The following is a 17,209-nucleotide window of genomic DNA, read 5'->3' on the forward strand; positions in this document are numbered from 1 at the left end:
AAAAGATGTGCTCCTGGAAATGGATCTTCCAGTCCGGTCACATGTCCCAGGTGATGCCAGAAGCACCCCTTTGAGCCCTGACCCAGTTACAGATTCATGAACAAATAACGTGGTTGTTAGCTTAAACTTAAAAAAAAAAAAAAGATGTTAAAGGTGTTTGGTATGGTGGCCTCGATCTTTCCCGTCTCTTAAACCTAACACTTCACTATCAAGAGGCCTCTGTGTCCCAGGCCCACAAGCCTGTCTCTGATTGTGGGTCTGCTGCACTCCACTGCAGCTGGGGTAAGACAGAGGCTGGCACTGGCCTGGAGGCTGGGTGTGCTGACTGTGCGCATGCTCAGGGGAACAGCTACAGCCCTCTGTCTCTCATGCTTACACAGCCTGCCTTTTAACCCTTGAAATCCTGCTTCCTGCCTGGACCCCTGCTTCTGGTGGAGGCAGGTGGCAGTAGCCAGACACAGAGGAAGTTCCAGGTCCTGGAAAGTTCTTAGCTCCGCACTCTTCCCAAGAAATCCAAGAGGGATTGAGGCAAACTATTAGAATGCCAAAATGTTAGAATGCTATGATGATAGCTGTTGAGATATTAGAACCACACAGCCCTAAAATAGGATGTTAGGGTCAAAGGACTTTGCAATGTCAGAAGTTAGAATTCTTTTCAGATTATAGCACACAAGGGTTATAGAATGTGTGATAACCTGTGATTGTGATGACTTCTGGCTCTCAGATTTTGAAATGAATGGGCCCTAGAGGTCTCCCTTAAGTCTGGCTATGTTTCCAACCCAGCTCTGCCAGTTCCTACATTGCTCATTCTATTCCAGGCTGCAGGGTGGTTGAACAAGTAAACATACCCTGAAAAAGCCCCAGTTCCCTGGAGCTAGGGACAAAATTTTCATTTTCTTCTGGTGCCTGGGACTGAGACCTCCCTGAAGCCTGGGGTCCAGAAGATGCCATGTGACTGAATAGAATAATAGAAATAATAGAAAAACTTGGGTGATTTGGTCCAGTATATCTTTATAGAACATTCCTATGTGTTGACGATTTTGAGGAGGTTTGTGTCTGCCTTGGTGTAGTTCCACACAGCGGGATGCTCACTGAGCAAGGGTCACTAGGATAGAATCAGGAAACTCCTGGAGGGCAACACCCACATTTGCACCCTAGTTGTTCATTGTTGCTGTAGGAAATCTTTCAATCTGTGCCTTGAGATTAACGTGTGTTCAAGGGCCCTCACTGCCAGTTAGCATTGTTTGTGTTTCTAGAAGACACAGCAGATACATGGCAAACATGTGCCCTAATCCTGATCCACAGCAGACATCACTAATCAATCAGGACCTCTTTGCTGAGCTCTCCTGTGGCATTATCACCCTTTATACCAGCCCACTCCAGGAAGCCACTACCAATCAATCGTAGTTGGCTCATGATATGAAATCTATTTAACTTCCTCTCCATGTCAGTTCTTGTGGCCAATCTCTCTCAAAATTACCTCAAATGTTCTCTTCTCTTCAAACTAAGAGCCCTCCCACCTTTCTCTTCTTTCTCTGCCAGTGACCTCCATTTTATTTTACAGAGTGGAGCTTTTATTAGAAGCCATCAGTTGAGAACTCTCTTGACTTCCCACCACCAAACTGCCTGCCTGCTGGCCTCCTCCCTCCTTCCCTTTTACTACAGGTGTGAAGGTGTCCTCCTGTACCCAAGGCTAAATCCTCTTCCTGAGCTCTGGACACTCCCCTCCCTGCCTTCTCAAACCCTGGGTTAGACTTTCTTTCCCATTCTCCCTTTCCTATCACCCTCCTCTAGTATCTACATCATGCGTTAAGCATGCTCAAGTCTCTCCTATCTTTAGAAAAAGTGGGTGGAAATAGTCCAGTTACTAATTTTTTATTTTACCAAGTAAGGGTTTTAAAAGCCCCATTTGTCTTATATCATCATTATTTTTTTAAAAAAGGATACTTAACTTCAAACACAGTAGAAAAAAAAAAGATAATTTCAGACTAAAAGATAAGCCAGCAAAGTACATAAAATTAGCTAATAAAAATTCCTCACCTTGTAGTTATTTTTCTCATTTATTTGTAGACCAGAGGAAATTCAAAAACCCACATAAAATCTCTGGGGGCCCTTCAAGGTCAGCTTGTCCATCTGCACTATCCTGGCCGTCGGGAATCAGACCTCCCCTCCCCCCGGGCTGGCTCGCTCCTCCTGGCAGTGGCCTGGTTCCTTCTGGAATCTTGTTTTGCACACTGGTCACAGCCACCTCCAGGAGAGGCAGTGCTTCCGTCCAAGACCCCGACGTTCCCCAGGCCTGCTCAGAGTTTTCACACATCTGCACCCCAACCGTCCCTGAACCCGCTGCAGAGGCTCTTCCGCTGGCCTTTAGACAAGGCCACACGGCACCTCGCTGCGGAAACATCAAGACGCTAGCTAAGTGTTCTTTTGTGAGATGGTCCAGCTGAAAAGACAGCCTCCCCACGGAATCATTAACATTTCCAGAATTACACAGCAATGGTGCCACACACAGGAGAAGTGGCCCGTACCCGTACCCGTACCCAAGAGTCCGGGATTCAAAGGCCTGCCCGCGTGGTTTTGTGGAGGCCATTCACCCTCGCCAGGCCTTGGCTTCCATCTAGAAAAAATATGTGTATTAAAACCCATCTCGGCCCTGGCCGGTTGGCTCAGCGGTAGAGCGTTGGCCTGGAGTGCGGGGGACCCGGGTTCGATTCCCTGCCAGGGCACATAGGAGAAGCGCCCATTTGCTTCTCCACCACCCCCTCCTTCCTCTCTGTCTCTCTCTTCCCCTCCCGCAGCCAAGGCTCCATTGGAGCAAAGATGGCCCGGGCGCTAAGGATGGCTCCTTGGCCTCTGTCCCAGGCGCTAGAGTGGCTCTGGTCACGGCAGAGTGACCCCCTGGAGGGGCAGAGCATTGCCCCCTGGTGGGCAGAGCGTCGCCCCTGGTGGGCATGCCGGGTGGATCCCGGTCGGGCGCATGCGGGAGTCTGTCTGACTGTCTCTCCCCATTTCCAGCTTCAGAAAAATACAAAAACAAAACAAAACAAAAAAAAACCCCATCTCGTGATGTTACTGTAAAGATCAGAGGTGATGTAAGCCAAGAGGCTGGACCAGTGGCTGGCACACTTAGGAGTTTTATTATAAGGATCCCTCCATCCTGGTGGAGAGTTTTAACCCTGTGATCTAAATGAGTATCTCTAGCACTACCTGATGAGGCAGGCATATTATCCCCATTTTATAGAGGAAAGGCTGAGGCCCTTGGAGGTGGGATGGCTTTCCCAGGCTCATTTAGCTCACAGTAGTAGAGCCACACTTTACCCCCAAGCATCCTGACTCCAAAGCTCTGATCCTTTGCCCCGAACGCCGCTGTGGAGCCGAACAGAGGTAGGGCCAGTCTGCCATCAGCACTGGAAATCCCAGTGTGTGCTGTGGGCTTTCAGGGCAGCATTCTGGAGTAGGGGTGGTTGGGAAGGGTCTGGATAGGCACGGGGGGTGGGGGGCAGGCAGGTGGAAGCATGAGCGCCCTCTCTCTCTCCTGCCTTAGCTGGCATGGTCCCTCCCAAGTGCGTTAGAGCCATAGAGCCAACAGGACCCACGAGGAACCAGCTGCATGTCAGAGATGGGGAAGAAACTGGAGTTGGACACGGTGCCTGCATGCTGGCCTGGCTCCTGAATGGACATGTGTATCCCACGTATGAACCTGGATTGCAGGAAAAGAAATCAGTGTCCAAGGCTACACGTACTATTGTGATTTTAACTTCTAGGCTCTCCTGGTTCCTTGCGCATAGGAAAGAACCGGTGTTAGCTACCACCAGCCCCCCTGGGCTACTCTGGTCCTGGGACCTGGGCAGGTAGGATAGAAGGTCCTACCACTCAAGTGGAGCATGTAGAATGCTGGATCATTGACTGGCCTCCTTCAATGGCCACGGTCACTAGGAGCCTGGGAGCTGGTTGAGATTAGAGTGGCTCTCCCGTTGTGGTCGGCTGGAGGCCATCCCAGAGCAGACACCCTAACCGCATGCTCATGGCGGGAGGATCCGGGAGGCAGCCGGATGGTGTGAAAGGGTGTGTTGGGGAGCACTTCTTTCCCTGCAGTCCCCAAAGCTGTCCTGACTCAGGCCAGGTCCCCAGCAGGTGTTCTGCAGCAGGAGAGTAGCCTTGCCCTCTCTATGTGTTAGTCAAGGTGCCTCTCTTGCTGACTGCTGCAGGCCCCACTGCAGGAGTGCCTTCCTTTCTGAAAACTGTTTGAGTAGCTCTTGGAATCTTCGATGGCCCAAGTAATGGCTACTGTTCAGATGAGCAAACCGAGGCTGTGAGAGGGGAAGGGACTTGCCAGAGGCCACAAGAGGCTGTAGCCCAGCTCCACCATGAGCCCAGAGCTCTTACTGTTCAGCTTCAAGTGTGGCCTTAAAGAGGCTTCCCCAGAGGGCCTGTGATTCTGAGGCCATCCCATGCGCCTCTCTTGCGCTGAGGGCTCCAGAAGAGGAAAGACAGGCACAGACAGAGAAACTCTGCTTCTTGCCCTTGAAGTATATTGGGTTGAATGGCAGGGAGCGGGGGCGGGGGTAGGCAGACTTCTCAAACAATGGATGTGTCCCATAACGAAATCAGGACCCTGCCAGGTTAGATTGACTATTCAACTTGATCTAACTCAGCCTGACGGGGCAGACCATGTGTGGGGCCTGGTCCAGGGAAGGGAGGGGTGAGAGGGCAGTGGCTGTGAGTGCCCACCAGGCCTGAACTGAGCACGTTCGTCTTGCTTAATTCTCAGAAAACAAGAGGTAAATTCAGTCTATACAAATTGCGGTAACAGTCTACACAAATTACGGTAACACGTTTGTGCTGTGGCTCTGGAGCAAAAGTTGACTAATGAAGAAGGCAAATGCTATGTCCTGGTCTCAGCATGGACGTTGCTGTCATTAGCAATGCCAGCCATAGAGAAAGAAAGAAAAAATTTTGGAGAAGAAGAGGGCGAGAGAAAGGGAAGGAACAATGAGGGATGCTGAGCAAGCCCTGCACCTGGACATCTGGACTTCCCTTCACATGAAGAGGCAGAGCCCCCAGGAGAAGCCTCAAGTTCATGGTCTACACTGAGATAATACAACCTATATTAACTGTCATGATGACCATGATAATGGTAGCCGCCATTGTGAGTTCTTACTCTGATAGGGTATTTAAATGTTGTCATAATTTCTACAACTGTTCTCCAAGGTAGATATTTTAGATTCATCAAAGTTATTGCTGTAACTCAGAGGGACTCGAGCCTTTGAGAAGGTACGACATCGAGGCCATGCAGCCTGGACGGGGCTGGGGCTGAGATCTGCAGGCAGGACTGTGGGTGTCAGAGCCCACCTTCCCGTCACTGGGTCTCACGGCACTGGCTCTGCTAGGGGCAGGAGGCAAGGCTTGGCTGAGTAGTGGGAGCTGGTTCCGTTCTGGGCTCTCATTATAGCCTCCTGGGACACAAAGGGGTCACAGAATTTGTCCTTGACAGGGGTTACTCCCTTTGCCCATAGGGACTATTATGAAAGAACTCTTGACTAGAAGCAAGAGAACCCCTTTGGGTCCCAGCCTTGCTGAGCACTTTGTAGCTTCTCCTGCCTCATTTGGGGCCTTAACTTTTCCCTTTATGAAGAAGAGGTTCGGAAAAAATTTAGCAAATCTCCCAACCTTAAGAATTCTGCAAGTAATCCCTTCCCCACTCGGGTCCAAACCTGCTCCGAAGGCAAAGAAACAGATCTTGTCTTCATTCTCCTGAAGAAGTGCCATGACCCTCTTCCCCATCCGCTCATTCCTCTTGTAGATGAGCTCCTGGCGGAAGTAGCTGTCAATTTCCTGGGCAGTCACTTGCTCATGCGGCGGGAGGGTGGTGTTGATAAAGTTGGGCAGCTGTAAAGGTAAGACAGAGTCTGCCTTCAGTTCTTTCTGGAGCAAGGTGGGCAACAAATAAAAACTTACAGCCCAGGTGGGCGACCAACTTACCTTTCATATGTCCCTACACTGGGCTATATGTCTTGTATATGTTTTTCATCCATTCCTTCTTTTAAGATATTTATTTATTTATTTATTTATTTATTTATTTATTTATTTATTTATTTATTTTAGAGAGTGAAGGGGGAGACAGAAAGAGAAGGAAAGAGAGAAGAGGGGGAGGAGCAGGAAGCATCAACTCCCATATGTGCCTTGACCAGGCAAGCCCGGGATTTTGAACCGATAACCTCAGTGTTCCAGGTTGATGCTTTATTCACTGTACCACCCAGGTCAGGTTCATCGATTCCAAAATCCTTCACTCCTGAGTCTCTGCCTTGTCGAACCTCAGCTTCTAGATGCTCAGGTCCTGGGAGCTGGAACAGAGCTCAGCTGCTTCCCTGCTTTCACTTCAGTAGCCGGGCATTGGTGCGTACCGGATTCTGTTCAGCAAGCAGGTGCGAATGGTCAGCTGAGCTGCCTGGTGTAGCAAAATGGCCGTGGGATACAGGCTCAGGCTGACCTGGGCTTCAGACTCTGTTCTGACCCTGTGTGACTTTGGCCAAGTTACTTAACTTTTCTGAACCTCAGCTTTCTCATTTGTAAGATGGGGCTGACAATATTTGGGGGGATTACATGAGATAATGGGTGCTGTTATGAGCTGTATGTATTCAGTCCACTCCATCCAACAAAGATGAGAGCAAGGGCCCTAACCTTTGGTTTTTCCAGTGCCTGAGACCTGGCTGGCCACCATCAGTTGCCACCACTATTTCTTCATCCCCAGGTCCTCTACTTCCTGGGATATAACCTAATTCCTCCATCTTTCTTAGAAACTTCAGTTCCAAGATGGACAATGGTTTTCTCCTATATTGATGGCTTGTTCAGTAACCTGGCCTGGAATTGTCCAGATTTCTCAGTTCTGGGCCCATTGTCAATACCATGTGACCGGGGTTCAGCATCACTAACATGTTCTTGAACTAGGCAGAGAGCAACTTGAGTTCAGGGACAGAGCCTTTATCAATGCCTGGAAAAGAACAGATATCCAATAAAGGTTCCTGGAACTTTGACCTGAAGTTGCACTGTTCTTCCTCACTACATTAGCTCCTCCTGTGTTCTTCTATTTCCAAAATATTGTCTTTCCAACTTGGGTGGTGGGTCCAGGTGTCCTGCTCTGTGGCCTATGACTTGTTGGTGTGGCTTTGGAGGAAGCCATGGGCCACTGAGGAAAGAGAACCTACCTTCTCTTTCCCATACCTGTCAATGTCACTGCAACCTCCAAGCTCTTGCTCACAAGATGTCTTCCTCTTGGTGTCCCTCTTCCATTCCTTTGTCTTCACCAACCCAGGCATAAAGCACAGAACATGAAGCCTAGCTGACTAATGGTCCAGCTAGATGGAGAGTCTGGCATGAAGAGACTAATTTCCTACAGGTTTTAGCCCCCAAAAGAGTCATGGGGCCCAGCCATATGGCTTCTAGAGCCACTGACGAGTTGTCAACACTCTTTCTGAGGAAAATGAAGGCGTCAATGGAGGTTGAGCCCTGAGGGACTTGGAGAAGGCCAGGACATCTGTCTCTGATATCTGCTGGCCAAGGACCAGTGCGTTCCCCGGAGTGAAGGGGGAGGAGGAGTTTTTCTGCCAGAAAGGCCTGACTTGTTGTTCTAGGTTGAGCAGGACAATGACTGATGGTCTTAAATTTGTGCGTTGCACAACTTGTATAGTTGTATGCAGCAGCCATGCCAGTGCCCAATGGGGCTGGCACAAAGCTGGTGCCCAGGGGTTTTTTTGGCAAATGGATAAATAAATGGAGTTGTTCCTTTCCCCCCCCAACTGTGGAAGGGATGATCGGCAGCCCTGACAACACAGGCCACACTTAGATTTGAGGCAGCTCTAAGAAAAGCAACCCTGCAGGCTTCTGAGCGGAGGGGGAACGCAGAAAGCTGGGACTCAGAAGGGTTATTTCTCGAAGCATGGCCCAACAGGCTTCCCTCTGTTCTTTGAACATGGGAAAGAATGTGAGATGATGTTGTACCAACAAATAAATATTTGTTCAGCCAGCGAGTGAGTGGATGAATGAATGAATGAATGAATGAATGAGCCGAGAGGCAGTAGAGTTATGGTGGCATGAATACGGGTCCTGCAGTCCGACAGCCAGGACAAGCAGGGCTGGATACCTTCTTTCCCTGCGTACCCACTGGGTGGTCTCCTTCACTAGCAAGTGACTTGGCCTCTTTGGGAATCAGTTTAGAAATTGGTAATATGGGGGTAATAGGTTTACTGTCCATACTCAGACACTATTGAGAGTGAAAGCTCACAGGAAATTGAGTCAAAATAATTACTAGGCATGGGGCAGTCTCCTCTAACCATGAACGTGGAATGTCCTTGACAAGCCAAGACACACGTTCACCTTGTTGGGTACCTCCGCTGCCTCCCCAACTCCCTGGCGCCCTCTCCGAGCACAGACCCCACAGTGTTCTCATGTGCAGATCTGACTCCCCACTGGGCTGTGAGTTCCATTCATGGCCGCAAACTCAATTTGAGGGTGCTCTGTGGTCCCCTAGCTCGATACAGGGCTGGGCCAGTAGAAGTTCTCAGAGGGTGTCTGTTGGATGAAGACGGTAATGAAAAGGGATGAGGCCATTGAAGTCGGTGATGCGTACAGACTGACAAGTTCATTGCCAGACCAGTCCTGACTGGCAGGAAACGCCTTTGAAGTCATACCCACAGCCTCATGCCAGCTCTGCCTGTCTTCTCATCTCAGACCCATCACTCTAGGGCCCTGGGGACTTGATGCGTCCTCTTGAAATCAAAATCTTATCATGCGTCCCACACTTAAACTCGTCACATAAGACTTAAGGCTGCCAACAAGTCGAATGGCATCATTAATTTGCTCCTATAACCGGCCAGGCCCAAGTTCAGGCCCCATGATTGGCATGGAGCAAAGGCCCATCAGCATGAAACGGTAGAGAATGTCAGCCAGTCACTGGGCTGCCCAGGAACCCGAGTGTCTAACCCAACTCCTTTGTAGCTTTGATGTTAAACTTTATGGTTCTTGTCCTTGTTAAAATTGTTTAGCTCCCTAAGGAATGAATGGGGAGTCACCTTTCCACAAATGCACCCTCTTCGTGAGGAAGCCGATGGGGAGGCCTCCGCCTGCACCCTCGAGAGGGAACAGGAGCAGAACGCTGCCTGCATGGCTCTGATGGCTCTGAAGGCCATGTCTTTGTCATTTCCGTCTCTGTCCCTTGCCCAAAGCCACTCTTTAAGGCAGCCTCCTGCCGTTACAGGGGAAGAGTGATGAAGCCAGCTCCATCCCCAAGGCCAGTTGTACAAAGCTGATGGTCAGTTAAGACTTCTTTTGTGCCATGTACTATGCTAGGCACTGTCCAAAACTGATCTTGCTTAATCCCTACAACAACATATTCAGTGCCAGAGACATGTGCCAGATGCAAACCAGTGGTTCTGGACACAGGCTCAAAGAAAATCTGAGCTTGTCATCCCCTGAGCTCAGCCATTCCCCCCTTCCTCAGCTTTAGTGTCCCCCAGAGTCTAGCAGGGCCCTGTCCTGTACACCCTTCCCTCCAGCCTGGCCACACCATGGCCTGGACATACGCAGTGGTCCCTAGGTCCCTTCTGCAGCACAGCTCTCTGTCTGCTCAGGGCTCACCAGCTTCTCCCCAACAGATGACACAGGGCAGGGCTCTATTACACAGCAATTGGCTGGTGAATCGCCTACGAGCCTCATGGAGTCAGAGTTCTTTCCTCCCTCCTCCACCGCCGAGAGCCAGAGCTCTCAGAATCCTGGGCCTCCTGCGGCCGGGCCTCTGGATCCTTCTTCTTTCACTCTCTGCATGGAGCCATGCACATGTACCTTACTACCCTCACTCATTCATGCCATGGTCGCCCACACGCTCTCTGCCATGCTTTGTGCTGGCACTGGGGCCCAGGGATGGGCACCACACCCTTGCCCTCAAGGAGCTCCAGGTCCAGTGGGGCAGCTCACGGACAGAATGACATGACCTGGGCCCCGGCCGTGCCTCCAACCCAAACTCTCACCCTGTTCCTGCTCTCTCTTGCCTCTAGCTTGTGCGCATGCAGTTTCCTCTGCTGGAATGCTCTTTCTCTTCCTGTCTGTGGCCAGTTCACGTTCTTCTCTGACCTCTCATCTTGCAGGAATCTTTCCTCTTTTCCACAGCCCCAGCCCATACCCCCAAGCCCAGCTAAATTCCTGCTCTGCCACAGGCTCCAACTCGTCCTCTACTTGCCCTCCCAGCCAGGACCGTAGTTCGGTGCGATTGCTGGTCGAATCTCCCCATCTCTCCTCTGAGCCTGCCCATGAGGGCAGCTCTTCTGGGCTTCCCCATCCCCCTTCTCATAACACTGTGCCTGTCCTGCTCTGTGCCAGGCATGCGCTAGCCAGCTGAGATATATCGATGAATAGAGCCGACCCAAGCTGCCCTCAGGGAGCTTCTGCCCTAGTGTGGAAGCAGAGACACTAAATAATCACTAATCAGCGAATCAGGATGTATAAGTGTACAAGAGAACGATAAGGGCATGGGGGAAAGCAGAGCAAGGGGGTGAGAGCCTGGGAGGGAGGGTCAGGCTGCATTCCAGGTTGTGGGGCTGGGGTCCGCCTCACTGAGAAGAAGATGTTTGCATTCAGTCTTGAAGGCAGAGCGAGGCTGAGCCATTATGACACCCGGGCAAGGGCATTCCTGGCAGAAGGAACAGCCAGTCCCCAGGTGAAGCATGCCAGGTGGTCTCACGGATCAGCAAGGAAAGCCCGTGCAGCTGGAGTGGTGGGTGTGAAGGGAGGCAAAAGGACGGGGGTTGGGGGTGGGCACAGGGTTACACAGGCCATTGCAGAGACTGGCATTTCCCCTGAGGAGGCGGCTAGGTCCTGAGCAGGCAAGTAGCCTATTCTAACAAATGTAACTGCTTCTCCAATGAATGGAGATTCAAGTACCACAGTACAGAAAGCACAGCAGGCCTAGAGTTCCCTAGGAGAATATCTAACTCTATCCTGGGAGTCTGGGAGGGCTTCTCAGAGGAGGTGACATTTGACCAGGACAGAGGAGCTGAACACAGACAGGCAGAGCAGTCTGAAAGGGCAAACTGCACAGGGGAAGAGCTGCATGTGGCACAGGTCAGCAGAACAAGCTCTGTGCAGTGGGGCAGCTAGGCTGCGACAAGGTCAGCAGAGGGCAGGACACGGAGGGCCTCGGATACTGGATGAAGTATCTTGGAGTTTATCCCAAGGGCAATGGGTTGGGCTGGTGGAGCTATGCTTAGCTTCTCGGAGCTCCACTCACTGTCGGTCCAGTTTGTGGGCATCTTTTCCTCTAGGCCTTGAATCAGGGCTGAACGTGCTGGGGTAGACTCCAGTCTCTGCTCTGAGTAACTGTGGGCTTTTCTTTCCCTGGGCTTTAATTTCCTCAGATGCTGAACTGAGCCTCCTGGAGGACTCCCTGTTCTTCTCAGTAAAGCGCCTAGGGTTTACACAGATCAGACTCAAGTAGTGCTCTTGATAACTTGATAAGCCAACAACTAAAGAGTGATGTGGCCTTGGGGAAGTCTCTTTCCTTCTCTGAGCCTCACTTTCCCCATCTTTAAAGTGAGGATTCCAATAGCTCCTCCTTACCATGGCTGGAGAGAAGATTGCCCATGCTGGGCACACAGTAAATATCTAGTGAATAACAGGTGGGTTCTGATGGGGCCGGCTTTGGGAACACGTGACCCCGAGGCTGTCCGGGGCGGAGGAGGGGAGCCTCACCCGGGACGTGTCATGGTTGGGGCCGGCTTTGGGAACGCGTGACCCTGAGGCTGTCCGGGGCGGAGGAGGGGAGCCTCACCCGGGATGTGTCATGGTTGGGGCCGGCTTTGGGAACGCGTGACCTCGAGGCTGTCCGGCTGGAGGAGGGGAGCCTCACCTGGGATGTGTCATGGTTGGGGCTGGCTTTGGGAACACGCGACCCCGAGGCTGTCCGGGTGGAGGAGGGGAGCCTCACCTGGGACGTGTCATGGTTGGGGCCGGCTTTGGGAACGCGTGACCTCGAGGCTGTCTGGCTGGAAGAGGGGAGCCTCACCTGGGACGTGTCATGGTTGGGGCTGGCTTTGGGAACGTGCGACCCCGAGGCTGTCCGGGTGGAGGAGGGGAGCCTCACCTGGGACGTGTCGTGGTTGAAGATGACGGCGTTGAGGTCCCCACAGTTGTAGTGCTTGATGAGGTCCTCCGTGGTGTAGGGGGCCTGCAGGCTCCCCGCCCGCACGCTCTCGTGCTGCAGCAGGGTCTGGTTCAGGGCGAACAGCACCTGGGCAGAGGGAAGAAAAAGAGAAATCAGGCTGTGCGAGGGGACCTGGCTGAGGTCCCTGACACCTCCAGGACTGGCTCTCCTCCCTCTGGCCGTCGGGGCTACAGGCCCTGAAACAGAGGAGGTGTGTGTGGGGCTGGCAGCGGCTGGTGCAGTCGGAACATTTCCGTACTTCCCTCTCCTAACTCACCAGCCTCCGAACACGTGCAGCCCTCTGCCCCCGGGGCCCCGCTCCTGCTCTGAGTATTAACATCTGATCTAATGGTGTGACACAGTGAGAACCTTAGCTGTGTCTGGGTGTTGGAACGATGGGTAAGTTTTTCTTTGGACTCCTTTCTTTCCCTGTGTTTAGGAGAGTTCTAGTATAAGCACAGACTCATTTTTGTAATCAAGAACACCCCTAAACAAAGCAAACAAACAAATGACCAAAACAAGCTTAGATGTCAAGGCTCAACCCAAATGCCACCTGCTCCAGAAGCCGTCCTCACACCAGGCCTGAGACCTGGGGACCCCCGCGTCAGACCCATGCTCATTTTCAGCACACATCTCCTGAAAGGCCTCCCTGCTCTGGGCCACGGTGCTGTGCCCTAGGGACACAGCTGTGTCCCGGGCAGACCTGCCAGGCATCAAGATCACTTGGAGCGCTACATGGAGTATCAGACGCCCAGGTCCCACCCTGGAACTGGAATCTCTGAGGTGCAGCTCAGGATGTGTATTTAACAGGCTCCCTGGGAACTTCTCTATAGCCCGACTGCCCCTGCTGTTTGGTCTAATGGAACACAGCCTGCCCAAGGTACGAGGGCTCTTAGAGATAATCTCAAATGCCCCATTTTAGATGGGAAACTGAGGCCCATGGGAGAAAGGGACTTGCTCAATTTCACACAGTGATTATATCCCAGACTCCCTTGGCCAACAAAATGAAGAGCCTGGCGTTGTTTGAGTTAGTAAGCACAGGTAAAGGGAAAAACTTATTGCAATTCCTGTGCAAAACATCAGGCGTTGGCCTCAGGCCACCTGTCCCATCAGGCCTCAGCCCCGTTTATTGTTTGCACACTGTCTTGGATGACAGTCCCCAGTCCTTTGATCCACACCAATTCAAGCCCAAGCAGTTTTCACCGGGTCTGCTGCATTAGACCCTCCCATGCCGTCCCTACAAACTCCCTCCCCTCCCACATAGCTTATATCAGGGGTCCCCAAACTACGGCCCGGCCCGTGGGCCGCATGCGGCCCCCTGAGGCCGTTTATCCACCCCCCGCAGCACTTCCAGAAGAGGCACCTGTTTCATTGGTGGTCAGTGAGAGGAGCATAGTTCCCGTTGAAATACTGGTCAGATTGTTGATTTAAATTTACTTATTCTTTATTTTCAATATTGTATTTGTTCCCATTTTGTTTTTTTACTTTAAAATAAGATATGTGCAGTGTGCATAGGGATTTGTTCATAGTTTTTTTTTATAGTCCGGCCCTCCAACGGTCTGAGGGACAGTGAACTGGCCCCCTGTGTAAAAAGTTTGGGGACCCCTGGCTTATATTCTGCCACAGTCATCTTTTAAAAGCACAAATCTGATGGTTTCTTTCCCTTTTTGCTCAAAACTGCCATGGGTGCCTCCTGTCCTCAAGGATAAAGGTCTAATTCTTCAAGACAGTCTGCAAGGCTGTGACCTGGACCCTGCTGTGGTCAATGGCCCTGTTTCCTATCAAGTTCTTGTGTCCCTAAATTTTCAACTACTCAGCAGTCTCTGCGCCTCGTACCTGCTGTTCCGTGTGCATCCCATCTCCATCCTCCACTTGCAGATTTAGACTTGGCCGCTGAGGCTCAGCTTGGATGATTCTCTCTCTAAACTTCTCTGACTCCTGGGACTCCCCAGGTCTCCCTGTATTCGTGCCTTTGGCCGTGGAACTTGGTAGCTCCCTCTCATTCTGATTCTAGACTTGCTTAATAGCCAATGGGATGTTAGTCAACACTTCAGATAGCGGCCTGAAAGGCTCGGCTGTGCTGCTGCTGCCTCTTGCACCTCCACCATTGCCCTGAAATCAGCCAGGCTGGGGGATAAGTAGGCTGAGCCATATTGCATCTGCTGTCCCACCAAGGCCATCCTGGTCCAGCCAGTAGCCAGCCAGCTTCCAGGATGCAAGCAAGCCCAGAAAAGCCCACTTGCAACTGAGCCCAGACAGATGAACAAACACTCACAGCCCCACACAGCACAACTGTAGCAACACTCTCCGCCATGTTTCCCTTCACCATCATGTGAACATTAGTTTGTAACTGCTGTTAGCTAACTGTCTCTCCCATTAGGCTATGAGCTTCATAAAGACAAGAGGAGGTGCCCCTTACTCATTCTGTATCTGCAGTACTCAGCTGGGGACCTGGTAAAAACAGCGTGTTACCCTATCTTTTCCTTAGCACTTTGACACCTGCTATGGTCACCTCATAGTTCAAGGCTGCTCAGTGATCCCTCAGACTAGCCCCTAAAATTTTGGTACTCTGCATTTCGCGCATACCACCACCACATGGCAAAAGTTCCCACCAAGTGGCATCAACTACCTGGTTCCAGAACACATAACATGAACAGAAAAACTCACCCAATAGGTAACAAAATCTGACCCAACATATAGTTACGGACGCCAGGGACAAGCTGTGTTTGTTAGAGCACCTCCGCCCATCGCCTCCTCCTTTTGTTTCTGGCGGTCCGGAGAGCTGGACTGAGCTTGGATGCAGCAACCCAGGCCGCTCGTCCTAACGAGCTGGCTGGAGATGAGGTCAGACCCCACCAGCCCACCTCTGGGCCTTCTCCCGGCTCTGGCCACTACTCCTGAAATCCAATCTGCAGCCACCTGGTGCAGGGTGTTGATGGCAGCATGGTGGCTGAGGACGGATCACAGGAGGCAGTGGACCTCTGTTGCTGGAGACATTGCTAAGGCAACAGGCACTTCCTCCCCCATGGTACATGCCTTGGATGAAAGCATCCGTGTCAAGCTGGAACACTCTGCTTCCCTCCTCTGGGGCTGAGACACACAGGCCTCCTGTGACCACACCCTGCCGCAGGGCACACCTGCCCTGATGCTTCTCAGAGTAAGCCTGGCCAAGCACCACCTGGCCTGTGATGAGGTCATCTGCCCAGGCACCCAGAAGACAAGCCTGGAAAAGAAATGGCTCCCTTGGACCTTCTTAGTCACACAAAGTCATTTCCTCAGTCATGTGGCCCTCACAGAGCTGGGAGGTGTTCTGATGAATTAAACACGTTACAATCTGTAGGGTGCTAAGAACAATTCTGGCATGCAGAAAGTGCTGGATACGTGTCTGCTATATGACACTTGGAAGAAAATGGTTAGACATGAACTTTTCTCATTTGGAGTTGGAAGGGCCCCTGGAGGTCATCAGGTCGAGTGGTTTTTCAAACCTTTTAAAACCATGGAATCCTTTCTTTTTTGTCATTGTTTTCCAGAGGAATCTTATTTGGAATTCAAACCGTGGAGCCTATAAAAATGGAAACTTCTTTGACTGACAGAAGGGATGCAAGCTGCAGCCTGAAGTCCTGCTAGTTCACTGTCCCTGCAGCAGAGACTCCCAAAGCTTCTCGTGGTACCCACGGGTGCCCTGGAGCCATCTGAGAACCGCCGATCTCATCCTGTGCCTTTAAGACACAGAAAAGGAGATAGGGGCCCAGAATGGGCAGGATGGGGTCCACCCACAGCCAGACTGTGAGCTGGGGGTAGAGTGGGCTCACACCCAAGTCTTCTGACACCCAGCCCAGGATGCTTTGTAGTGCCCTGGACCTCTTGGGATGGGTTTCTGGCTCTCCACTGGCACGGTCCACATCCATCCCACACATAGCCATGCCCATTTTCTTTCTGGAACATTGTGAAATATCCAGAAATAGCCAGGGAGTATTTATTATGAGCTTGTTACAGATAGAAAACTGAGGCTAGACCACTGAAGAAGCATATCCACTGTGGCACAGCAGAGCGTGGCGGGCTGGGGCTGAAACCCAAGCCTGTCATCTGGGATGTCCCTGACCTCTGGGTGGGGTTTGGTGCCTCCCACAGACCCTGGTGGGTCCCTTGGTCTTGGCACTTGTTCCACGGAAGTGTCCATTTCCGGTAATTCCCTATGCTCTGCCTGTCTACACTGAGAGCTCAACAAGGGCAGGAAGCCTGCCTCTCTGTTCACTGTTGCGGCACAGACATTAAAAAACTGCTTCAGAAAGAAGAAAGCTGGGCCTGAATCATGGGCCCTTTCCCCTGCACCTCCCACCTCGTAGCATCTTTTGGAACACAAAGCAGTCTTCACTCAGTCAATACTGGGATCACTGTGTTTATTGAACACTTACTATGTGTCAGGAACCCTTTAAGCTCATTAATTTAGTTAATCTTTACAACTGAGGTAGGTCTAGTATTAGCCTTATTTAACAGATTTTTAAAAACCAAATGAACAACAAAGAGACATTAACTCATTGAAGGTGACAAAACTAGAGGTGAGTGGGATGTGCACTTGACCGTGGGCAGTCCAGCCGTGGAACCATCCCCTTGGCCCACCACTGTTCACCAGAGCCTCCCTCTGCTCTCCCTGGGAGATGGCCAACAGGGATAGTGTCCCTACGACAGACAGGAAACCAAAGAAGCAGAGGGGAAGGACGGATAGCTTGTAAGGACAGAGCCAGGATTTGAAGTCATGTCTGCCTGGTTCCAGAATAGGTCCCCACCCACGCCGAGGACTTCAAAGTAAAATGTGCTCTGTCGTGAGCATTTTTGGTGCTTCCAATAGACATAAGGAAGCTACACTCATTATTCATTCGACAAACATTTACCCTCTGTTGATTCTCTGTAGGGATCTGGGATTGGTGGATTAATTGGGCTTGGTTTTCACCCACCTGGACCTCATTTTAAAGGCAGATTTGCCAACTGGCCATGATAGCAGACGGTGGTTAGGTGGGG

At 51.4% G+C, this 17,209-nt stretch overlaps 1 protein-coding gene across 3 annotated transcripts in view; it reads right to left on the minus strand.

Annotated features, from left to right (window-relative positions):
* The window catches only part of TRABD2B (TraB domain containing 2B), a 218,060-nt gene that overhangs the window by 27,632 nt on the left and 173,219 nt on the right, over positions 1 to 17,209 (minus strand). For all 3 annotated transcript variants that reach the window (XR_010750255.1, XM_066376223.1, XM_066376222.1), the window contains exons 3-4: positions 12,131 to 12,277; positions 5,715 to 5,889 (exon numbers count right to left, since the gene is read on the minus strand). Coding sequence is in view for 2 of the 3 variants with exons in the window: in XM_066376223.1 (XP_066232320.1) it covers positions 5,715 to 5,889; positions 12,131 to 12,277 (322 nt within the window). In the remaining variant the exon portion in view is untranslated. The remainder of the gene's footprint in view (positions 1 to 5,714; positions 5,890 to 12,130; positions 12,278 to 17,209) is intronic.

This window comes from Saccopteryx leptura, chromosome 3 (genome assembly GCF_036850995.1).
Source record: "Saccopteryx leptura isolate mSacLep1 chromosome 3, mSacLep1_pri_phased_curated, whole genome shotgun sequence".
NCBI lineage: Eukaryota > Metazoa > Chordata > Mammalia > Chiroptera > Emballonuridae > Saccopteryx > Saccopteryx leptura.